At 39.1% G+C, this 26,519-nt stretch overlaps 2 protein-coding genes across 3 annotated transcripts; both read left to right on the top strand.

Moving 5' to 3' along the window:
* The first annotated feature begins 410 nt into the window (after positions 1-410).
* On the top strand, positions 411-9,334 carry LOC147373561 (olfactory receptor 2A5). Of its 2 annotated transcripts, XM_086398086.1 has the most exons (3): positions 411-627; positions 5,216-5,227; positions 8,139-9,334. In XM_086398086.1, the coding sequence occupies exons 1-3, from the start codon at positions 411-413 to the stop codon at positions 9,062-9,064; spliced, it is 1,155 nt and encodes a 384-aa protein (XP_086254212.1). In that variant the 3' UTR covers positions 9,065-9,334. The 2 variants fall into 2 exon arrangements, with proteins under 2 accessions (XP_086254212.1, XP_086254213.1); XM_086398087.1 differs by lacking the exons at positions 411-627; positions 5,216-5,227 and having other exon boundaries at positions 7,948-9,334.
* Positions 9,335-20,941: 11,607 nt separating this feature from the next.
* On the top strand, positions 20,942-21,871 carry LOC147373560 (olfactory receptor 2A25-like). The gene has a single exon (XM_086398085.1). The coding sequence runs from the start codon at positions 20,942-20,944 to the stop codon at positions 21,869-21,871; it is 930 nt and encodes a 309-aa protein (XP_086254211.1).
* Positions 21,872-26,519: the final 4,648 nt, after the last annotated feature.

Raw genomic sequence — 26,519 nt, 5'->3', positions numbered from 1 at the left:
TTTAATGCATATATGTATGTGTACATATGCTATGCCATATGTGTATGTGCTTTTGTTGTTCTTGATATTTAGAGGCTAAGTCATATCCGATTCTTAGCGACCCCATGAACTGTAGACTGCCAGGCTCCTCTGTCCATGGGATTTCCCACGCAAGAATATTGGAGTGGGTTGCCATGTCCTTCTTCAGGGGGTCTTCCTGATCCAGGGATCGAACCTGTGTCTCCTGAATTGGCAGGCAGATTCTGTACCACTGGGCCACCAGGAAGCCCATGTATATGCTTCAGTTCAGTTTAGTTCAGTCACTCAGTCGTGTCTGACTCTCTGTGACCCCATGAATAACAGCATGCCAGGCCTCCCTGTCCATCACCAACTCCCAGAGTTCACTCAAACCCATGTCCATCGAGTTGGTGATGCCATCCAGCCATCTCATCCTCTGTCATCCCCTTCTCCTCCTGCCCCCAATCCCTCCCAGCATCAGAGTCTTTTCCAATGAGTCAACTCTTCACATGAGGTGGCCAAAGTACTGGAGTTTCAGCTTTAGCATCAGTCCTTCCAATGAACACCCAGGACTGATCTCCTTTAGAATGGACTGGTTGGATCTCCTTGCAGTCCAAGGGATTCTCAAGGGTCTTCTCCAACACCACAGTTCAAAAGCATCAATTCTCTGGCGCTGAGCTTTCTTCACAGTCCAACTCTCACATCCATACATGACCACTGGAAAAACCATAGCTTTGACTAGACGGACCTTCATTGGCAAAGTAGTGTCTCTGCTTTTGAATATGCTATCTAGGTTGGTCGTAACTTTCCTTCCAAGGAGTAAGTGTCTTTTAATTTCATGGCTGCAATCACCATCTGCAGTGATTTTTGGAGCCCAGAAAAATAAAGTCTGACACTGTTTCCACTGTTTCCCCATCTATTTCCCATGAAGTGATGGGACCAGATGCCATGATCTTTGTTTTCTGAATGCTGTGCTTTAAGCCAACTTTTTCACTCTCCTCTTTCACTTTCATCAAGAAGCTTTTTGGTTCCTCTTCACTTTCTGCCATAGGGGTAGTGTCATCTGCATATCTGAGGTTATTGATATTTCTCCCGGCAATCTTGATTCCAGCTTGTGCTTCTTCCAGCCCAGTGTTTCTCATGATGTACTCTGCGTAGAAGTTAAACAAGCAGGGTGACAATATACAGCCTTGACGTACTCCTTTTCCTGTTTGGAACCAGTCTGTTGTTCCATGTCCAGTTCTAACTGTTGCAGATTGAACATTTGATTGAACCAATCAAGCAATTCATGATGACAACCATTTAATTTAACCTCATTTGTAGAAGCAAGTTTGGGTGATGAAGCAGGTAATGGAAAGGACTGATATTTCTTGCTGATGTGACCAGTTCTTCCGAGTTCTTTGACCTTGCATTTACACTGGTTTTCATACTTAACATCAAGCATACCAATGGAGCAAGATTAGGATTAAAGTAAATAGAAGAAAAACCTAGGATAAATTCAATTTGTTATATACAGTCCAGGCAGGAGAGACATTGACAAGATATTGCTGATGGAATTTAATAAAGAAGATCTAGACCATTATGTAAAAACAAATAATTTCCCCATTTCTGAAAAACCTCCCCCCAAAATAAGCCAGCAAACAACTAGTAGTCAAAAAAGCTTCCTGAATATGCTAGGGTTCATTTCTTGTGTAAAAAATTAGATGAATTAAATTCAATTTATTTTAGAGAAAGATAATCTTAGGGTGAAGAACTACTTGATAGAAATATAGAATTTGAAGTGTTAAGTATTCTTTTAGAGCAAGGAAGCTTTATCGTACACGAGTATCTTTTCTTCCTTCACTGATATAGCTAATGGAGCAAAAGGTATAATCCACAAGAACAAACAGAATGGCAGAGGAGACATAAGAAACAAGAGAATTGTAACATTAAGATACATTTATAAGAGTACATGGAGGAATGTTAGCTAATATATCAGAGAGGAAGCAACCAAATAACAAGCATGCAGAAGGGGAAGCCACTAAGCAGTAAAATGTGTTACCTCGCACAGCCCCTGAGAGTCTGGAGACTTGAGGCTGGAGACAATGAAATCACTGCATATTTTTGTTGTATTTCTGGTTAACATCTTAATGACAGTCTCTTTGGAAATTTACATTTTCTATACATGTTGAATAACATTCACACTTGTACAGATCAAGGCAAGTGGAAAATGATGTGAAGAAGTATTGTTTGTCTTAAAGCATGATAATGCCTGTTTCTTAGTGACTTTGGATTCATTTACTTGCGTCTATAAATATTACCTTCAATGTAGCTCTATGCAGAATATTCTTGTACCTAAAAAATAAAGTTAGAATTACTCATAGGATTGAAGTGAATAGTTTGCACCCTGGCATAACACATAACATAGCTCACTGGGTTTTTTTTAAATTCATAATTTCTGGTTTGTTACTCATCTCTTATCTTTTCTTAGCTCTCACTGGGAGATTAACTTCCTCTCACCATCTCTTAAATATTGGTCTTTTGAAAATTGAAGTATAGTTAATTTATAATATTATATTAGTTTTAGATGTACAACACAGTGATCCAATATTTTAATATATTGTATTGAACTCCATTTAAAGTTTTTTTTAACTTTGGCTGCATTTCCTGGGCAGTGTAATATATGCTTATACCTTATTTATTTTATACATAGCAGTGTGTACCTCTTAATCCCCCACCCCTATTTTATCTCTAAGCCCTTCTCCCTTCCTACTGGTAAGCACTGGTTTTGTTCTTCATGTCTGCAAGTCATTTGAGGATGTGTTACAGTTATATCCATTTATATCTTCACTTTTTAGATGCCAACATGTAAATTATAATATAGTATTTGCCTTTCTCGGACTTATTTCACTAAGCATAATGCCCTCCATATACGTCAATGTTAAAAATGGCAAAATTTCCTTTTTTTTCTGGCTGAGTAATATTCCATTGTTCATATAGACCAGTCTTCCGTATCCATTCATCTGTCAATGGACACTTAGGTGATCCCGTATCTTGGCTATTGTTAATATTGCTATAATGAACATTGGGGTGCCTGTGTCATTTAGAATCAGTGCATTAATTTTTTGGATATATACATAGGAATTAAGTTGCTGGATTATATGGTAGTTCTATTTTTAGTTTTTTGAGCAACCTCCATGCCATTTTGTACAGTGCTGTAAGCTAAGTCGCTTCAGTCATGTCTGACTCTTTGCGACACTGTGGACTGTAGCCTGCCAGGCTCCTCTGTTCCTGGGATTCTCCAGGCAAGAATACTAGAATGGGTTGCCGTGCCTTCCTCCAGGGAATCTTCCCAACCCAGGAATCGAACCCAAGTGTCTTCTGTCTCCTGCATTGGCAGGCAGGTTCTTCACCACTAGACTCTGTACTGGTTTACATTCCTATCAACAGTGTACTAGGATCCCCTGGTCTCTACATCCTTACCAGCACTTCTCATTTGTGACCATTTTGATGATAGCCATTCTGACCGGTATAAGGTGATGCCTCATTGTTTTTCTGATTTACATTTCTCTGATGATCGAGCATCTTTTCACGTGCTCATTGGCCATCTGTATATCTTGTTTGGACAAATGTCCATTCAGGTCCTCTCCACATTTTTAAATTAGGGTTTTTTAACATTGAGTTGTATCAGCCGTATAAGTCAGATTCCTGGGATGCATCCAGGGTCTGCTTTTCTCCTCACCACACATCAAAGAGTCACAATACTGATACCTGTATTTCTTTTACATGTTTCATATACATTATCTCCTGTCCTATGTCTATAAACTACTACCTTAACTCAGGTACTCCTTACTCTCACATGATAACCCTTCAGGTAGCTTTGCTTCATAGTCCCCATCCTTATTCTTTTAAATAGTACTCTACACTTAGCAAAAAGTGTAACCATATATTTAGTCATATCATTATAATTATTTAAAATGAAGTCCAACATCTGACATGTTAGGGAAACTTGTCTGTGAGTCCCCTTTCCAATATTACTCTTTTGCTGTGCCCTCCTCACACCCTCAGATGCAGTCTGGCATGCCATATTCATCTTACAACTTATTGAAGAGGGTTTAAGCATCTCATTTACCAGGAAGCATGTCCCCACCGCCTTTCAGAATAATCTAGCACCATTGTGTACTGAGCATACTCCTATCATAGTTCCTTAAATGTTTATTTGCCTGGCTAATTCTGTAGGGAGACTACAAGATCCTTGAAGATCAAGGCAATGTCTCACTAATGTTTGAATCTTTAGTGTCAAGGACAATGGCTGCATACAGCAGATACTCAGTAAATATAAATTGAATGAGTGAATTATGAATGAATGACATTTAAATTATTGTGATTCGTATGAGTAATCATGGATATTAACTATTCATGTACGAGTACTGTGTAGAAATTAGAAACCATCTTGGCAGTATTTTATTTAATTCTCCACTTTGGAGTAGTCAATTTCTTTTACCTTGATAAGTTCTTCAGCTAGTTTCCTAGCCATGCAAAGCTTCTAAATTTTTCTAATCACTCCTCCAGAGATTTTAGGACAATTATTCCTTGAGCTTCTTTATTCTACCCATACAAATGTATGTGCTATGAATCCTTGATTAGGCAACCAAAAACTATAGGCATATTTCCTTCCATGTCTTTTTAGCAGAGAACCACATTGCTCATATGTTAACAATCTACTGGGCTGGCCCAAAAGTTCATTTTATGGAAAAACTTGAATGAACCTTTTAACCAATTAAATACTTCTCTTCTCTTCAGTAAAGAACTGGCTATGTTCTTAAAACAGAGCTTTGGCTATTTCTCTCCAAAACTTTGCCCAATAAATAAATGTATATATAAATATTCACACTCATACAGACACACATACAAACATACACACATATATATGTAGGTGTGACACACGTAAGAGAGACAATAAGAAGAATTTTCAAGAAACCCTCTACTGTTTTACTATGTGACTATAAAGACAACACCTCAGTCCAAGGCATCATTATATCACAAGGTTCACTGAACTTTTGAGTGTATCCCTGCTTATTTAACTTATATGCAGAGTACATCATGAGAAACACTGGGCTGGAAGAAGCACAAGCTGGAATCAAGATTGCCGGGAGAAATACCAATAACCTCAGATATGCAGATGACACCACCCTTATGGCAGAAAGTGAAGAGGAACTAAAAAGCCTCTTGATGAAAGTGAAAGTGGAGAGTGAAAAAGTTGGCTTAAAGCTCAACGTTCAGAAAATGAAGATCATGGCATCTGGTCCCATCACAAATAGCACAAATAGCATGGCAAATAGATGGGGCTTAAAGCTCAACATTCAGAAAATGAAGATCATGGCATCTGGTCCCATCACAAATAGCACAAATAGCATAGCAAATAGATGGGGAAACAGTGGAAACAGTGTCAGACTTTATTTTTTGGGGCTCCAAAATCACTGTAGATGGTGACTGCAGCCATGGAATTAAAAGACGCTTACTCCTTGGAAGAAAAGTTATGACCAACCTAAATAGCATATTGAAAAGCAGAGACATTACTTTGCCAACAAAGGTCTGTCTAGTCAAGGCTATGGTTTTTCCAGTGGTCATGTATGCATGTGAGAGTTGGACTGTGAAGAAGGCTGAGCGCCGAAGAATTGATGCTTTTGAACTGTGGTGTTGGAAAAGACTCTTAAGAGTCCCTTGGACTGCAAGGAGATCCAACTAGTCTATTCTAAAGGAGATCAGTCCTGGGTGTTCATTGGAAGGACTGATGCTAAAGCTGAAACTCCAATACTTTGGCTACCTCATGCGAAGAATTGACTCATTGGAAAATACCCTGATGCTGGGAGGGATTGGGGGCAGGAGGAAAAGGGGACGACAGAGGATGAGATGGCTGGATGGCATCACCGACTCAATGGACGTGAGTCTGAGTGAACTCCGGGAGTTGGTGATGGACAGGGAGGCCTGGCGTGCTGCAATTCATGGGGTCGCAAAGAGTCGGACACGACTGAGCGACTGAACTGAACTGAAGGATATGAATTAGACATTTGTTGCCCTTCTACCAGATGCCTCTACCTGATGCCTCTTCAACACTAGCTCTACTTTGCTTTCTTTCCTTCCTTTCTCCTAACACCCTATATCACATTTCAGGTACAACCTGTAGAAGACTCAGCATCTTTCTCAGCACAGTGCAGGAAGGTTGGTAGAAGTGTTCTTATCTATTAACACTGACTTAGAGTTGTCTTAGGAGGAAAGGGGAAAGAAATTACTGCCAATTTCAAGTCAATTTCTCATTAAGAATGATGTTCTGCTTCCTCCTAGCTCCACTAAATCCATCTGGGGTAAGCCTGAGATCCAGGAACACACCACCATTGAAGTACCTGGGGAGTGTAATTTACAACATGACCCCGGGAGTTTGTTTGTTCTTACTACTTCATGACTTTGATGTGCGTGAATTCATCTGGGTATTAAGTTATCACCTGCCAGCTTCTTTTTTCCTGAACATCCATCCCCAGAGTCCAGAGGAATGGAGACAAAAAGTTAAGTAATTTTTGTTCCCCTGCTAGAGATGGCATCTGTGTTTTGTATGTCCTAGTCCCCTCCCCCTCAGGGACACTCAGGGGACAATCTGGGAGGATTTGGGCAGAGATGAGCATAAAGCCTCTACTGCTGGTGCTCCTGGTGAGCAGGGATCCAGTCCCTGCATCCGCCTGTGTGAAAAAAGCGGGGATAATTCCTGCAGCTGCAGACCCCCTCATTCAGAGGCAGCTGAGGGGAGCCAGAGCCTCAGCTTGGATCTTCAAAATCTCTCCTGGCCTCTGTGCCGTTTCCTGTACATATAAACCTATCTCTGGGTTAAGACCAGTGCCACAGTGAGTAAAGGGCTTTTGGCCAAGTGTGATCATTTAGAGAAGCTGGGATCTGGAGAAGGGAAGGACTCCAGAAATCGGCACACTGAATGGGAAATTCGGGCCAGCTTATGGGCAGGCAGATTTCTGGGCTTAAAACAGCCTTGGGATTTGCAAAGCTGGGTCATAAGCTGCTCATTGAGAATGATCACGTATATCATGAACTGTCAGGTAATAGGTGTATACTTCTATGGAACATTTCAGGTTCTCCCTTTCTGTCACACTTCTCACCTTGTTAACCATGGGTGGCCATAAGGTTGGTGGAGTGGTAGCCAAAAAATTAAAGGAGAGTCAAAAGACTTGATTAAATTCCAGAATATGCTCTGGATGTTATTCCTAAAGTAATGCCTTTTATCCATCCTTTACCATCCATCCATTCATCCATTCAACAAATGCACTGTACAACTGCAAAGGGCCCAGAAATAACATCTCTCTAGAACCAGGGAAGCAGCCCTGCAAGAAGGTGGTATAGGACAGGAGTAGGAATATAATAGAGATCCTTGCCCTGATCAGAGATCATAAACAACTTCTGTGAATGCTGACCAGATCAGTGATGGCACTCTGCTAGTGCCCAGCATGGAAAAAGCTAGATTTTCCTGCATAGTATCAGGAAGAAAAAACTTGGTGTCAATTTCATTTGCTAAAGCTTTAAACCTAGTGGACACAGAAGGAAATATACCTCCTTGAAGTTGCATTTGTACATCTCATCCCCTGTTTTATTGGTGTATTTACTTCATGATCATTTATTGAGCAACTGCTGTGTGCAAGGTACTCTGCACAAGCTTTAAAATAAGAGCAAATCAAATGATAAAGTATGAGCAAAATTTGAGAACTGAAGAAATAAGAAAGCAAAATGAGAGTGTAACTATGCGCCTTTCTTAAAAAGTAAAACGATTAGTCATTATGGAGAACAATTTTTTCTGTGGCTGCCATCTTGACTGTATGAGTATAAACTTTGCAATCAGAGTTACATAAAATTCTGTAGAAATGGAAATAATGCATGACACCCTGTGTTCACTGATCCTATTTATGGGAGCCTTTCTGCTTTACTGTGGATTAAAAGACTTGACATGATGAATCTGAAAATGATTGTTAGCTGAGTCAGAACACAGTGCACACCACAACTTCCCTCTTTCTGTTAATGGCTAATCCAGACCCGCCTTTGTTTCTCAGCCCACAGGCACTGCAGCAGCTGTGATCAGCACAGGCACTGTCACCAGGGCATGACAGAAAATCAGACATGGGTCACAGAATTCATTCTCCTGGGATTTCCGCTCAGCCCAAGCATGCAGATGCTCCTCTTTGGGCTCTTCTCTCTGTTCTATGTCCTCACCCTGCTGGGGAACGGGGTCATCCTGGGGCTTATCTCACTGGACCCCAGACTGCACACCCCCATGTACTTCTTCCTCTCACACCTGGCCATCGTCGATATTTCATATGCATCAAACAATGTCCCGAAGATGCTGGTGAACCTTCTGAACAAGAAAAATACTATCTCCTTTGTCCCATGCATAATGCAGACCTTTTTGTACATGGCTTTTGCACACACTGAGTGTCTCATCTTGGTGGTGATGTCCCATGATCGGTACGTGGCCATCTGCCACCCTCTTCGTTACTCTGTCATCATGAGCTGGAGAGTGTGCACTGTTCAAGCTGTTGCTTCCTGGACATGTGGCTCCCTCCTGGCCCTGGTCCATGTGGGTCTCATCCTAAGGCTGCCCTTCTGTGGGCCTCATGAAATCAACCACTTCTTCTGTGAAATCCTGTCTGTCCTCAAGCTGGCCTGTGCTGACACTAAGCTCAACCAAGTTGTCATTTTGGCTGCTTCTGTGTTTGTCTTAGTCGGGCCCCTCTGCCTGGTGCTGGGCTCCTATGCGCGCATCCTGGCCGCCATCCTGAGGATCCAGTCCGCTGAGGGCCGCAGGAAGGCCTTCTCCACCTGCTCCTCCCACCTCTGTGTGGTCGGGCTCTTCTTTGGCAGTGCCATCGTTATGTACATGTCCCCCAAGTCCCGCCACCCTGAGGAGCAGCAGAAGATCCTTTCCCTGTTTTACAGTCTTTTCAACCCCATGCTGAACCCGCTGATCTACAGCCTGAGGAACAAAGAGGTCAAAGGTGCCTTTAGGAGAGTGTTGTGGAAGGACAGGCTAATGTGAGGGATGCCAGGGAGAGTCCTGAGGGTGGGAGGTTTGTTCTCTGCGAGATTTGGGAGAATGGCACTGTACATGCCTTAAAATCTCGTGTCTTAAATCTCTGGCATTAAGAATTTATATTGATCAGATGCTGTTCCTAACTCCTAAACATGGAGTTCTGTGCAGACCACAGACATGAGCAGAAGGTCACGGAGAATACAGGCCATGAGAGAAGAATCATGAGGAGGTGAATGCATGGCAGAGAGCCATCAATTCTCAGGGCCAGTTCCCAACACTGAGGTCTAGTTTCTTTTCTTTTGAGGTTTTGTTGTCTCAAATCTCTTCTTAAATTCCGTGACAGTTTCCTTCTCCCTTATAAATATATGCATATGCTAGTAATGTCATAATAAATGCTGCTACCTCTAACAAGACAGAATAAACACTGACCTTGGTTAAGCATGGATCCTTTTGGGAAATGCAGTAAGAACTATAGAAAGAGCCAACTACTTGGTCTGGAACTTAAAATCTAAGGAGGATCCCATGTGTTCTGAAAAATCACCTGAATCTGAGCCTAATGAATTTATTTGTGTGAAAACAAAAGCTTAATTTTGAGAATTTTTTTGATATGGGAGACAAAAAAATATGAAGATCTTTGTTTATTTCATTTAAGTTTGCACCATTTAATTAGAAAGAGTTTGTGTTTAGAATAACAGGCTCTCATATTTATATGAGAGTTACCTTTATAGGGAGAGTTACCTTTTTCAGAGTTCAGGTTACGAAACTGGGAGTAGGTGACAACTGACCCTTATGAAGAAATATTATGGGGTTTAGAAAATATTATAAAGGAAGTATCAGGAGGGGCTAATAGCTTGACATAATGTTGTAGGCCCACATTTCTTGATAAAGCCTTGCAGGAACTTCAACACAACTCCAAAGAGCGCCTGCTCCACGTGATATAAGTCGCATATTCTGGACCCAAGTGATCAGAATGATAAGGGAAGATTTATTTCCTTTTAACACAAGTTCAGGAACTAAATGGCCAACACAGTAAGGCAATGGTGATTTGTTCAACACAGAAGGAATGCTGTCTTTTGAAACTTCTTCTCTTCTCTTTTCTTGTAGCATCACATGCCATTTGAGTGTGTGATATATGATGATGGTATGATTATCTTTCTGTAGATCTTTGTTTTCACCCTAATTCTTTCTTGAGTCATTTCCATTGTACATCTTTCTTCTCCTATGAAATTAAAGAATCAAAGAGGAAACTTTTCCCTTCCACCTTTTCTCCTAACGCACTGTTTTCCGCTTGGTTCCCAGAAAGCTCACTTACTGACTCTTTTTATTGACTGTTCTGTTCACTAATTAATTTGGGCAAATCATTTTGTCTCTGGCCATTATCTTAGTCTTCTTACCCCAGCACTATCAGGAAATTGCTAGCCCCCAGAAATCCACATTTATTCCAGGTCCCTCCCCACCCAAAAAGAATACTGTGAATAAAGAGATAAATATTAGCTTTAAATGTAACTTTTAAAGCACTATGTAATTATTATGTATCCTATTTTAAAGGTAGGAAAAAGCAGGTTAATATTTTCATAAAAATGACTTTTTAAGTATAACTAGAAAAATTATGTTCTCTGAAACGTGTATGTGAGTGCTCAGTCATGTCCTACTCTTTGCAACCCCATGGACTGTAGCCCACCAGGCTCCTTTGTCCATGAGATTCTCCATGCAAGAATACTGGAGTGGGTTGCCATGCTCTCCTCCAGGGGATCTTCCCAACCGAGATATCAAACCCACGTCTCTTAAGTCTCCTGCATTGGCAGGTGGGCTCTTTACCACTGGTGCCACCTGGGAAGCCCCCAAATATGTATACCTTATATTAAAAGAAGAGGAAGAGGAAAATATAGGATAATTTGCCTCATACAAAACATAAACCATTGGTTTGAACTCAGAATTTTTCTGTAAGGACTCATTAGAAAAATCAAGGGATTTTATTCACTCTTGTGTCAGTTCAAAAATACTTGAGAAAGAATTGACCAATCTTGTATGAAGGTAACTGGGGTAGATGAATTATAAAGAAATATCCTGTATCAAGTCTGAGGAGTGGCTCTGACTAAAAAAAAAAAATGCAACAAAACTATTTCGTTAATAAATTGCATAAAACGCTTAAATAGATGAGAGATTACTATGAATTGTTTTAATATTTGTGTTATGAGATTTTAATAAACAAATTATATTTTGTTGTGATCCATTATATATATTTTATTTTAACACTTGCCATAGTTTTGAAAAGGCTGAGGGCAAGAGGCAAAAAGGATACATTTACTTGATGCTTAGGATTCTTCTGGATGTTTCCCAATGTTATTCTACTCACCTTTCACTCTAATACTGTAAAGTAGATTTAAAAAATTTACTGAAGAATATTTGCTTTACAGTGTTGTCTTAGTTTCTGCTTGCAGAAAAGTGAATCAGATATACATGTGTATATATATATATATATATATATATATATATATATATATATATACCCTCTTTTTTGGATTTCCTTCCCATTTAGGTCACCACAGAGCACTGAGTACGGTTCTCTGTGTGGTTACAGTAGGTTCTCATTAGTTATCTATTTTATACACAGTATCATCAGTGTACATATGTCAACCTCAGTCTCCCAGTTCATCCCCTTCTCATTCCCCTCTCAGTGTCCATATAATTGTTCTCTAGAAAAATGGCACAGATGAACCTATTTGCAAGTAGAAATAGAGACACAGACATGTAAGGAAGGTATTATTTTCTAAAGTTTGGAATGATTTAGTAGCTTTCTCACACCTCACCTCACAGCCAGTAATAGGACAGAATTGGGAGTTTAATATCATTGTACTGATTTCAAACCCACACTGCTTTTTAGTTTTCTTCCTGAAACATCACCAATTTTACCTGAACCTGTCTTAGGCTTGGCATCTGCATGACAGCAGTGTGGCAAAGAAATATATTATAAAAAGAGTAGAATGGAAATCTAAGTGATCACACAGTAAGATTATATGCTGATAAAACCCATGATTTAAAATCTACATTGTTTTGGAGAAAGTCTCATTCAAATGAGGTTGAAGAACAGTGCATAGGAGCCTGGATCTAAAATGGTTTTCATTGCTGTTGTTCAGTTGCCAAGTCATGTCCGGCACTTCATGACCCCATAGACTGCAGTACATCAGGCTTCCCTGTCCCTCACCATCTCTCAGAGTTTGCCCAAGTTCATGTCCATTGAGTTGATAATGCCATCCAAACATCTCATCCTCTATGGTATCCTTCTTCTCTGACCTTCAATCTTTCCCAGCATCAGGGTCTTTTCAGATGAGTTAGCTCTTTGCATCAGGTGACCAAAGTATTGGAGCTTCAGCTACAGCATCAGTCCTTCCAATGTTAAGGACAGAGAAAGGGTATTCAGAGTTGATTTCCTTAAAGATTTACTGGTTTGATCGCCTTGCTATCCAAGGGACTCTCAAGAGTCTTCTCCAGCACCACAATTCCAAAACATTAATTCTTCGGTTCTCTGCCTTCTTTATGGTCCAGCTGTCACATCCGTATGTGACTATTGGAAAGACCATAGCCTTGAGTATATGGATCGTTGCCGGCAAAGTGATGTCTTTGCTTTTTAACTGCTGGGAGAAGTTGAAACTGTAAGAAGAAGTCTACATAAACTGTACACTCTGTATGTAGTGGCATTTGCAGAAGGATTCATGAGATAGCATCTAGGATAGGAAACACATACAAAAATCATCTCTCCGTAGTCTGTGGCTTTGTTACATTCACTTCCCTACCCACAACTAAGACTTCTCACCAGCTGTATGTCTAGAATAGCTCTACTAGGGAGTTTCAAGTTCTACATGTGGAAATATAAATTCAGTGTTGTTGTAACTTGCACATTGGTTGAAATTTCAGCACTTTTAGAGGTTTGCTCATTGTATAGCTTTCTCTGTCCTTAAGATTGCCTGCCAAAAATTGTTGTGAGATTAGAAGAAGAATAAATAGATGAGCGAATAAACAAATGAACAGATAAAACTTTAAAAGATACTATTAGTATTTAGGCTGGAAAAAAGAAATAAAGAGTTATTTTCAAATGCCCCACAGAATATCCTTTAAGAGGTAAAAGTGGTAGTTTATTGCTTCCCTGGTAGCTCAGCTGGTAAAGAATCCACCTGCAATGCAGGAAACCCCAGTTTGATCCCTAACTGGGAAAATTCCCTGGAGGAGGGCATGGAAACCAATTCTAGAATTCTTGCCTTGAGAATCCCCATGGACAGAGGTGCCTGGTGGTCTACAGTCCATGGGGTCACAAAGAGGTGGACACAGCTGAGCAACTAAGCACAGAGGGAAAAACTAGAATCAATAAGTAGGTATACAAGGAGATGGAATAAAAATCCATGTGAGAAAATGTTTTCTAGCATTGCAAGTTACCCAGCAATTATATCTTATTAATTGGTGTGCAGTCTTCCTATAAATATACAAGCAGAGGGTGAATGAATATACCTGGATTGAATGGATATTTGGAATATATTTTCTCCAATGCCTCTTCAGTCTTAAAAAATTTTGTTATTTCACAATAAGCTTTTAAATTTTATTTTTCACTGTGGGAAAGCTCAAATTGATTTTAAACAACCACTAGAGATTTTTAAATGGTAATAGAATTTGTCCATGTCAAAGTCCAAACTACCCCGTTCTTTCAATTATTGAGCCAATTCATCAAAAGAAAATATTGAAGTGGGAAAGAATGGTTGTATAAGCTCCATACTGGTGGTTCTCTTACTTTAATTTTTACACTGCCACCATGCTTTATTTCTGAATGTAGGTGGCTTCATATTTTAAAATACTAACTCAATCTCCAATCATAGTAGCTCAAAGACTTTTGCTTCAAACACAGAGCAGCAACAGATAAAGTACGAAAAAAGAAAATTAAAAAGACAAAATCAGCCTGCAAGGCAAGATAAACATCTGTGTGGACCAGAAAGAAAGCATATAAATGACCTGTAAATGATGCTAACACCATGGGTTTGCTGGCTGAGCCTGAAAGCTGTCAGGAGAGGCAACATCTTTTCTCTTAGAAACAAAAGATAATGAAGCACTCCATGTGATAATGAGGAACTTGGGTCAGGCTTCTTCCTTGAAAATAAGGTATGAGGAGGGCAGGAGGGAATCCCTCTGTTTGTTAATGGAGCTCAAAAAAATTTTTTTTTCCCCAAACAGCTTCACAATATAGCCTTAGGAGAATTGTAGGATAAGAATGTCAGAACCTCCAGGCTTAACACTGCAGCCTGACAAGGAATCCAGCCATCCACTCTGTATGTACTGGATCTCTGAAATACTGAATATCACCTAGGGAAATAATCCTAAACTGTTAATATAGGATCTAAGTCTGGATATGATGGCTCATAAATTAAGCTAAGACAGTCTGTAATCTTCTATATGAGAGAGAGAGAGGGGAAGGAAGGGAGGAAGAAAAGGAAGGAGGGAAGAAGAGAGGAAGGAAAAAAGAAAGGAAGGGAGGAAGAAAGAAAGGAAGAAACTGGTCTGAAGAATAAGCTTTGAATCTATTTTCATGACTTGAGGAAATCAGTGCTGAGAAAAACAGCCAAAAACATCAACTGTAATACAAACTCACTTCTGATGATATTCATTTTGTGACATAAGGAATGAGCAATTTGACAAACACCTTATATTTATATGTTTCAAATGCATAAACAGACTTTTTAAAGCCCTGACAACTGTTTTAAATGACCAGGGAATTAAAAAGATTAGAAAATAACAAGTTGATTTCAAAAAGAATCATTTAAAAATCTTAAAACTATCATCCCTGAAATAGAACAGAATAAAATCAACAAACAGGATGAATTCTAGACTGAGCACATTAGAAGAAAGAGTTTGTGAAATACAGGATGTGAAGTGAAAGTATTAGATACTCAGTCATGTCCGACTCTTTGTAACCCTGTGGACTGTAGCCCACCAGGTTCCTCTGTCCATGGAATTCTCCAAGCAAGAATACTGTAGTTGGTAACCATTCCCTTCTCCAGGAGATCTTCCCAACCCAGGGACTGAACCTGGGTCTCCTGCATTGCAGGCAGATTCCTTACCATCTGAGTTACCAGGGAAGCCCAAAACAGAGGATACTAGTGAACAATTTACTAAAAATGCAACATATTATTTTTTAAGAAAATTGAATAAAAATCATATACAAGCTAGACTGAAATGCAATATTCATTTATCTTATAGGAATTCCAGAAGGAAGGACAAAATGAGGCAGAACACTAGTTGAATATATCACTCTTGAGATTTTTTTTTCTGATTGATGAATGTGTGAATTCTCAAATCAAGAGAGTACTCTGAGTATCAAACAATGGTGAAGAAAAATAAATCCATGTCTAGACATATTATGCATAATTAAAACTCAGAACATTAAGGAGAAGGAGAAAACTTACAAAAGTTTCAGAGGAAATAATAGCTACAAAAGAATAACAATTAAAGTAATAGCAGACTTCTCCTCAGCAAAACAGATGGCAGAAGAGATTTTTCAAAATGATGAGGGAAATGTCGAATTGTGTGTCAAATGAAACTTGAACAATTGAATAATGATTTTTATGTCCTTTATTTAAGGGAAAACAACCCATGGATTGGAGGAATGCAGTGCCTCATAACCAGTGGAGCACTGTTCCCAAAGGATTTTGGACAAGAGCAAATTTTATAAAGTGTTGGAAGAGGTCATACAGGAACAGGACTTGATTGGCCAGGAGGCTGGGGATTTCTTTATAAAGCTGGCAGGTCCTATTTCCTAGGGTAAGGTAAGCCAGCTAAAGCTGAGTTGTAGGACTCTGTTTAATGTATGTTAGGTCTCCTTGACAGGTGCTTCCCATAAGTACAGGCTGAATTAGGTTTATTTTGTGGTGTGTATCAGGCCACTGGGGTAGCCTACATTCTGTGGGTCTTGATACACAAATTAACTTTATCACAGAGTAAGGTAGTGAGGGGGCTTCCCTGGTGGTTCATACAGTGAAGAATACACCTGCAATGCAGGAGACCTGGGTTTTATCTCTGGGTCAGGAAGATCCCCTGGAGAAGGGAATGGAAACCCACTCCAGAATTCTTGCTTGGGAAATCCCATAGATGGAGGAGCCTGGTGGGCTATAGTCCATGGGGCTGCAAAAAGTCAGACATGACTGAGCAACTAACATTTCACTTTCATAGTAGTGAGGAGGTCCAATGGGATGAACCTTATCAAGAAGGCAGACAAAGTACAGTTTTGAGGAATTCTATTTTTCTTTGGGAGGCATTAATTCATGGTGGAGGATTTTGCCTTTCATTAGAGGATGAATTTCGTTGACCACGAGAGCAATGATAATGACAGCATTCAGCTCTTGCCTTGAATGGATAACCACCCAGTTAATGTCATCAAAAACCTTCAAGGAAAATGAGCCCAAATAAAGTGAAATTTATAATCCTAAAATAAAATATGTTGTTCTCATTAACCTGTTAGATATGCAACAAAATCTGTCAGTAAACAAAATCTATGAACCTACAGAAAATATAGTTGGTGGAAACCGGGTGTTGAAATGAGGATTTATGAAGAATATAAAAGAAGGCAAAAACTGATGAAAAAGGGAAGAGAATAAAAAGCATGGAAGGAGTTCTTGCCCTTGGCTGAACTTTGAATCACGTAGAAGCTCTGGAAAACCTGTGGGTACCCACAGACTAAATAAATCAGTTTCTGGTGATGAGTCCTAACTGTCAGTAATTTTTAAGGCTCCCCAGGTACAAGATTTTAGAACCATGACTCTAATGAGAATATATATCACATTAAAATCAGTATAAACATTGCAAAAATCAAATGTATTAAAAAAACCCTTTAGATTTTCAAAGAATTAACATCACTAGAACTCGTTATTTTACCACAATACATTTAAAATTAACAAAGAGATAATACAAATATTTGGAAACCAAAAATATACTTCTGCATAATTTATGTTTTATTGACAGTTAATGATAAATTTTCTGGATAACAAGCAAGATGTATAACTAAAATGGTATTATAAAGTGCAAATTATTTTTAAAAACCACACTTAATAATCAGCTCAGGAATATACAATGACCAAGAATTAAAATAAAGAGAGAGTATAGTTTATTTAAGAGCAGACTTTACTTATAAAGTAAGGAATTATAAAGATCATTAAAATAAAAACCTAATTCTTTTTACAAATGTCACTAAAATAGATTGATGACAAAAGAGGGAAAAGTTCTATATATACAATATTAGTAATAAAATGTAATATGACCCCAAATAAAAAATTTTGAAATGATAATATCAATATAGGGAGCAATTTCTTTCCAATATGTGAGGGTATAATTTAGACTCTTGTCACCAATAAGCCTTTAACCAAACAGATTTGATGAGGAAAATCCTATTTCAGATCTATTGCAGGTCATCACTCTCAGGGTAAAAGATAATTGCCCTATTATTTTCTTAATTTGTTGCTGTGTACACTAAAACAACTCTAATTTAGGAAATTATATTCTACCTACTTTATTATTTGAATGTAGGAATGGTGGTGTTCAGTTGCTACGTCGTGTCTGACTCTGCCACCCCATGGACTGTAGCTTGCCAGTCTCTTCTGTCCATGGGATTTTCTAGGCATGAATACTGGAGTGGCTTGCTATTTCCTACTCCAGGGTATCTTTCCTACCCAGGGATCGAACCCAGGTCTCCATTGCAGGTGGATTCTTTACCACTGTGCCCCCTGGGTAGCCCATAGTGACGTGAGGTCAGTTAATTTCCATTTCAGGAAGAAGAGAAAACAATAGTAGTTACAGACCTAGGGGAACTTTGGTGTTTCTTCCCACAACCCCCTGGGCTCAGAATTTCTGGAAGCTAAGGAACAGGATTTAACAAGTCCCTCTGGGATACCTTATCCTCTTTCCTGACTCCTCGACATATTCTCTATAGCTTCTGTAGATCCTGCTACCGGTCTCACTGTATGAACTGCATTCCTTGTGGTGACGATGGAAAAAATATATGGGATACCTGTTCAGGTCAGGTGCAATATAAAACTCAAACAGTACTAGAGACGATGCGAATAATATATGGGTCTTATGTGCCCTAAATACTACTTAATGTATTTGGTGGGTTAAAGAAGCGGGAAATGTCAGAGTTCTTGAAATTAGAAACAAGTATAGCTCTCGAGAGCCCCCTTTCCCTGGAAAAAAACAGGTGGTGGTGTGCAGTGCATCTTTATCCCTCCCCTACACCAAAGTCTCAGAAGTGTGTTTAAAGGTAGTTGAGCTAGGAGAGAATCATCTCTTTTGAGAGGTATCTTGTTGTCTCTATGGAGACAATTCCTTTTCTCAGATAATCCTTGGAAGAAAAGAATTTCAACACTGATTTACAGATGCCATTTATTATACTTTATGGGTGTGCTGTCACTTCATCCAGCTCATGCTCATCTTGTCTTCTTATATTTAGCTGTGAATTTGAAGTAAGTTTGTTATATCATCTAGCCTTTTTTCGTTATACAATTTCAGATAGATTGTAATGAAAAATCACAGTGTTAAATGTAATTGTTATTGTCTTCTAACAGCAAATTTCTTCTATTTATGAATCGCTAATAGGAAAATATAAAAGTCATCATCTCTTTTAGAAACAACTAATATAGGTTATTACTTTGATGCATTTAGTATTGAATTTCTTACTTAAACTATAAGATAAATAGCTATTTGAGAGATTTCCTTACAAACCTTTCTATTACCTCATGAAGTTAAGTAGTGTCTTCATGAAATAATGGGCCAAATTGACTACAAAATGAGTTTGTTACAGAGACGTGTCCTGGAGGTTTTATTTTTAACATGAACTTTCTTTTGTTGAGTCATTAAATACGAGAAATTTCATCTTTGTGAGTTCTTTTAACAGTCTTATCATTCCAAGCAGGTTGTATACATCAGCAGACAGGGACTATCTTGTATATACTTAGCTGAAACATGTAGCAAAATATAGAATGTGTTCAGTAAATATCTGTAGATTTTATGTTTTGTGTTTTAGCTACTTGTAGACAGGAGGAAGATGAGGTGCCACTCAGTGATTTTTCTACTTTAGTTTCTTGTGTGCTTTAGGATGTGACATTTTACAAATAGCATTGCTAATTAAGTGGCCCCAAGTATTGCAAGGAAGTTGAAATGAAAATGGTTAACACTTTTCTATACATTGAAGGCCGATGAATTTATAGTTGGAAAAGACCTTAGCATAACACAAGGAATCCCATCTTGAATAGATGATTAATCAATCTTTGATTTAAAACATTCACTGACATAAAGTTCAGTCCTAATACATCAACCAGTTTTCAAGGAGGTGATTCTAATTGTTATAAAGTTATTTCCTAATAAGACAAAATCATACCCTCCCAGTAATTTCTACTATGAATTTGATTCTCCCTTTGAAGTAGGGTGAAAGTTTATCAACTTTTGTTTAGGAAGCCTTTCAAATATTAACTTATCAGAAAATTTTAATGGGGACTTATAGAGAAGAACTGAATTAGGAATTTTTTTAGATTGATATTTTAGTGAAATTCAGATGTATTCTGCACTGATGAAGGCTATAGAGTCAGACAGGCAAGAAAACAGACAGTGGTTTAAAAGTTACAATGGTTCAAACCTACGCTATTGTGGAATGATTTTTAAAAATTTGATAAACCATAACAAACTAAAGATTCATGATAAATAATAACTTTTACATTAGAGTTGAGAAGATACAAAATATGTAAAAGATTCTGTGACAATGACTCTACAGTTAGGGCGTTAGCTCTAATCTTGGATATAAATCAATATTTTTTAAATTCCAGGTTATGACCCATTATGAAATCATTCAGCCATCATTTTTACTAATGAAATAGAGTGGAATAATATAGAAAAGAAAATACCAAGTACACTGCACATAGTGGGGATTCAAAAAATATATATGTGTGTATATATATTCATGCATATATGTTCCCAGCAGATGTTTTACTGTACGATATGGTGAAAATATTGGGAAAACTCAAGTATAGATAAATATAGATATATGTATGTGTATATATATATATAAACACACGCATATGTATAAACATATAAATGTGGTGGATATGTCTGTGTATATATGTGTATGTGTATAAACATACTTAAAGATATAGAGCATAAATATCCATATAGAATATAAGAGGGGCGACAGGGGTAATGTAATGATCATGAGACAGTGTGATCAGAATACCGATTGTGGGTACAAAAATCAAAAGACAAAGGTCTCTACTTTAAATCTAACTGAAGTTGTAACAAACTGCTTGCCATGCTCTTGAATTAACTGTGTTATGCTATCAGTAAAGATCACAAGCCCACAAGTAAGTCATTTATGAAAGGCACAAATTTGTGAGACATCCTGATAGATGAATCACTGACATGTTCCTCATTTTTCTTTCTTCCTTCATATAGAGATGTAAAGACAGTAGTGCAAATTTACACACATGTATATATGTACACAGCAGCTCAGGAGTACACGCGGGCAAACCTCTGATATAATCAGCCCAGACTGAGAAAAACTCCACTGCTATGAAGGCAATTTAAGTATTAATATATTTTGAGCTGTGATAAAAGTTGGTTTGGGAATAAAGATTTATTGGATACTAGGACTTCCGAATACTAGCATTTAGCATACCACAGTGAAAATGTTTCCTTCTGTCTCATGTGGCATGCATAGTTTTCATTTATTAAATGACTAACAGGACAATAATATCATTGAAGATGTTTTACTAGGGAATAAACAGCGACTGACAAAGATTCAGCATGTTAAAACTCTTCCCTTGGACATTCCGATTTGGCAAGATTCATTGTCTCTTTCAGAGGGAAATGGAGGGAAATCAGACCTCTGTCACAGAATTCATCCTACTGGGATTTCCCCTTAACACAAGCATGCAGATGCTCCTCTTTGGGCTCTTCTCCCTGTTCTATGTCCTCACCCTGCTGGGGAACAGGGTCATCCTGGGGCTCATCTCACTGGACTGCAGACTGCACACCCCCATGTACTTCTTCTTGTCACACCTGGCCATCGTTGACATGGCCTACGCCTGCAGCACGGTGCCCCAGATGCTGGTCAACCTCCTGAGTCCAGCCAAGCCCATCTCCTTTGCTGGCTGCATCACGCAGACCTTTCTCCTTCTGAGTTTTGCTCACACTGAGTGTCTGCTCCTGGTGGTGATGTCCTATGATCGGTATGTGGCCATCTGCTACCCGCTCCGATATTCAGTCATCATGAGCTGGAGAGTCTGCATCACCCTGGCAGTGACTTCTTGGGTTTTCGGAGTCCTCCTAGCCCTAGTCCACTTGGTATTACTCCTACCATTACCCTTCTGTGGGCCCTATCAAATTAATCACTTTTTCTGTGAAATCATAGCTATTCTCAAGCTAGCCTGTGCAGACACCCACATTAATGAGACCATGGTTTTGGCTGGGGCGGTGTCTGTGCTGGTGGGACCATTCTCCTCAATTGTGGTGTCTTATATTCATATTCTATGTGCCATCCTAAAGATCCGGTCAGGAGAAGGGCGCCAGAAAGCCTTCTCCACTTGCTCATCCCACCTCTGTGTGTTTGGGCTCTTTTATGGCACAGCCATTATCATGTATGTTGGGCCCCGATATGGGGACTCTAAGGATGGGAAAAAATACCTTTTGCTGTTTCATAGCCTTTTCAATCCCATGCTCAACCCCCTGATCTATAGTCTGAGGAATAAAGAAGTCAAAGCTGCTCTGAAGAGAATGCTTGATAAAGAGAGAAGTTGACAAAAAACTTGAATAATAAAGTGACTCAGTTTAAAGGGACCTAAGAGGTCATCTCGTCCAATAACTACACAGATATCAAAACATGCTCTACACAGACATAAAACTACACAGATATCAAAAAGTCCCCATATTGGGGCCCAACATATATGATAATGGCTGTGCCATACTGTGGCCACGTGATGCGAAGAGCTGACTCATTTGAAAAGACCCTGATGCTGGGAAAGATTGAGGGCAGGAGGAGAAGGGGACGACAGAGGATGAGATGGTTGGATGGCATCATCGACTCAATGGACATGGGTTTCGGTGGACTCCAGGAGTTGGTGATGGACAGGGAGGCCTGGTGTGCTGCAGTTCATGGGGTCGCAAAGAGCCGGACATGACTGAGTGGCTGAACTGTACTGATAACAGAGCCCAAAGGATCTCTCCTGGGCAGGCATTTTCTTCATCTTATGCAAAGTTTCCTAAGGCTGTCTTCCAAGAAAGCCCGGTCCACATTTGTGGCTCTGGTAGTAAAGCTAGTGCTGCACAAGAAAATGCAAATAGCTTCCAAATAGCTGCATAGTGTGTACACTCTTAATGTGGTTATGTGAAATATTCTGAATAAGAAGAAATAAGTGTGTATATTTTTTCTTCTGTTATCAGAACTTATAGACAAAATGTTATGGAATAAAGCAAGGTATTTGTAGAATATTTAAGGTAAAGGAGTTGGGAGATTAATAACATAGTAGTTAAATATTTTAAATTCAGCAACTATTGTCTCTTTCAAAAATTGTTTTACACTTGAAATATTTCTTTACATTTCCATGATAGTGATGTTTCCTAAGGCATAACCAGCTTAAATGAAGTAGAGCATGAGCCATGGCTTCAAGGGAAAGAGAATTAAGAATATAACTGTGATGCAATTAACAGCAACAGGAAAACAGCAAATGATGTCATGCTAATAAATATATAGACATACCAGAGCTTTCTCAGTCAGTTTTTTCTCTACTTGTGGAGTGTGGGTGTCAATCCATGGATTGTGGAGGTGAGAGAAGAGAGGAGAATGGAAGTAACAAAGTCCTTGAAAGAACTCTCTTTTTTCCTCATTGGCTTGGTCATGGGAAATGACCAAATGACCTTGTCTCTTACAGGAAATGATCAAAATTTGAGAAAACACCCTAGCAAATGAGAACACACTGTAATTGTGAAGATTGTTTGACAAGAGATACTAGAGCTACAACTTATCAGAAATCATTTGATTTTAAATTGATATTTGAGTAAGTTATATATGGCAGAAAGTTAAGAGGAACTAAAGAGCCTCTTGATGAAAGTGAAAGTGGAGAGTGAAAAAGTTGGCTTAAAGCTCAACATTCAGAAAATGAGGATCATGGCATCTGGTCCCATCACTTCAAGGGAAATGGGGAAACAGTGGAAACAGTGTGAGACTTTAATTTTCTGGGCTCCAAAATCACTAAAGATGGTGATCCAGCCATGAAATTAAAAGACGCTTACTCCTTGGAAGGAAAGTTATGACCAACCTAGACACCATAATAAAAAGCAGACATTACTTTGCCAACAAAGGTCCATCTAGTCAAGGCTATGGTTTTTCCAGTGGTCATGTATGGATGTGAGAGTTGGACTGTAAAGAAAGCTGAGCACCAAAGAATTGATGCTTTTGAACTGTGGTGTTAGAGAAGACTCTTGAGAGTCCCTTGGACTGCAAAGAGATCCAACCAGTCCATTCTAAAGGAGATCAGTCCTGGGTGTTCATTGGAAGGACTGATGCTAAAGCTGAAACTCCAATACTTTGGCCACCTCATGCGAAGAGTTGACTCATTGGAAAAGACCCTGATGCTGGGAGGGATTGGGGGCAGGAGGAGAAGGGGATGACAGAGGAGGAGATGGCTGGATGGTATCACTGACTCAATGGACATGAGTTTGAGTAAGCTCCAGGAGTTGGTGATGGACAGGGAGGCCTGGAGTGCTGCAATTCATGGGGTTGCAAATAGTCGGACACGACTGAGAGACTGAGCTGAACTGAATCAAGCATGAAATTCTAACAATTATGAAGTGATAGAAAATAGTTAAGAAGTAATGGAAAATGATATATAGAGAGGCTTTTTTTGTTTTTTACCTCTTCCTCAAATTACATAATTAAACCTTCTAAATATTTAAACTGTATATAAAGGAATTATTCAAATTTTAAAATAAGATCTTTTGTGAAAAAGTGTTTTGAAGATGAAAACATATGAATTTCTCTTATAAAACAGATCCTTTTAAAGGATATCTGTTATGAAGGCATTTTATCCATTGCCAAAAAAAAGGGTTAAAAACATGCATATTTTGAGTTCAGCTAGAGCTTGGTTTCTATTAAGGTCTTTCAGTTGCTGTGTGTGCAACTTACCTAAATTCTTTGAAATTTAGTTTTAATATATGTAAAAAGTTCACTGATACTAAGTTCACAGGTTTGTTGTGAAGAGAAAATACCTATATGCAAAATGCTTGCCAGAATCCATGACTCATAGTAAGAGCTCAACAAATGGTATTACTATCATCTACAACATAAACTTAGTATACCTTTAAAGAAGAAGACCTATAACCTATAAATAAGACAGTAGCAAATTAGATTTCCCACTATACTAGAAAGAACCAGGAATATTATAAAATGTAGCCTTTTACCTGATGCAAAATAATTTATGAAGTCAATGACTCATAATGTCTTTACTTGGCAATCTTAATTCTCTAAAGAGATAATGAACAGTTAAAAATACATGAATAAATACAAGTCAATATAGTTAAAATTCATTCACATGTGTGTACACTCACACACACATTTTGTGCTGTTAAGTCTGGAAATGAAAACATGAAAAGAATACATTTTTTACTATGACTTTATTCACTGTCTAGTGGGGATAACAACAGATGAATAAATGAAATTAACCTTGCCATGTGTCTGACCCTTTGCGATCCCGTGGACTGTAGCCCACCAGGCTTCTCTGTCCATGGGATTCTCCAGGCAAGAATACTAGAGTGGGTTGCCATTTCCTTCTCCAGGGGATCTTCCCAACCCAGGGATCGAACCCAGGTCTCCCGCCTTGCAGGCAGACGCTTTAAACTCTGAGCCACCAGGGAAGCAGCTCTGCAGAGGGTAGTGCTAATATAGCTCAGGAAAGTATAACTCACTTAGAGTGAGAGTGGCTAAGAAAGACTTCCAGGAGAAGATCATCTTAAAGGATGAGTGAGAGTTAACCAGAAGTATGAGGTGGCGTGGCAGAAATATGTATTCCGCCTAATCAGTAGAAGGAGCAAAAGCCCAAAGGGAGTAAGCGACATGTATGGGGTGGGGGAAACTACAAAGCTCAGGGTTTTTTGACAGAAAAACACAAAGCAAGCATTGATGAGAAGCAAGGTTGGAGAGAAAGCAGCATGGAAACACTCATATTCCAAGCTACTGATCCAGATGTATGTCCTGTGTGAAATGTGAAGCCGTTAAAGGGTTGTAAGTATGAAAATATCAAGTGGACAGACCTTAACTTAGGCTGCTTCTAGGGCTGTGTGGAGCAAGGATTTGAAGTATCCAAACCGGTATCAAAGAAAGAACTTAAAAGCTACTATTAGTCCAGGCAAGAAATGCTGGCTAGATGATGGCCTGGAGGAATGCACATAGGTTAGAGCGGTAGTGACGGACCTGAGAGGTAAGAAGGGAAAACGTTCAGTTGCTCGGTCGTGCCCAACTCTCTGCAACCGCATGAACTGCAGCACACCAGGCTTCCCTGTCCTTCACTATCTCCTGGAGTTTGCTCAAACTCATGTCCATTGAATTGATGATGCCATCCAACCGTCTCATGCTCTGTCACTTCCTTCTCCTCGTGCCTTCAATCTTTCCCAGCATCAGGGTCTTTTCCATTGAGTCAGCTCTTCACATCAGGTGGCCAAAATACGGGAGCTTCAGTTTCAGCATCAGTCCTTCCAATCAATATTCAGGGTTGATTTCCTTTGGATTGATTGGTTTGATCTCCTTGCTGTCCAAGGGACTCTTCAGAGTCTTCTCCAGCACCATAATTCAAAAGCATAATTCTTAGACACTCAGCTTTCTTTATGGTCCAACTCTCACATCCGGACATGACTACTGGAAAAACCATAGCTTTGACTAGATGGACCTTTGTTGGCAAAGCAGACCTGTTTCTACTTTTCAATATGCTGTCTAGGTTGGTCATAGCTTTTCTTCCAAGGAGCAAGTGTCTTTTAATTTCATGGCTGCAGTGATTTTGGAGCCACTATAGTCTGCCACTGTTTCCATTGTTTCCCCATCTATTCACCATGAAATGATGGGACTAGATGCCATGGTCTTCATTTTTTTGAATGTTGAGTTTTAAGCCAGCGTTTTTACTCTCCTCTTTCACTTTCATCAAGAGACACTTCAATTCCTCTTCGCTTTCTGCCCTAAGGTTGGTGTCATCCGTATATCTGAGGTTACTGATATTTCTTCCAGCAATCTCAATCCAGTTTGTGCTTTATGCAGTCCAGCATTTTACATGATGTACTCTGCATATAAGTTAAATAAGCAGGGTGAAAAAATGCAGTCTTGACGTACTCCTTTCCCAATTTGGAACCAGTCCGTTGTTCCAAGTCTAGTTCTAACTTGCTTCTTGACCTGCATACAGATTTC

The sequence above is a fragment of the Bos grunniens genome, chromosome 4 (assembly GCF_055505025.1).
Source record: "Bos grunniens cultivar Pamir isolate PY7600 chromosome 4, Bosgru_T2T1.0, whole genome shotgun sequence".
In the NCBI taxonomy this organism is placed as follows: domain Eukaryota; kingdom Metazoa; phylum Chordata; class Mammalia; order Artiodactyla; family Bovidae; genus Bos; species Bos grunniens.
Note: the sequence above shows the minus strand (reverse complement) of the source record. Positions and strands in the feature narration are given on the sequence as shown.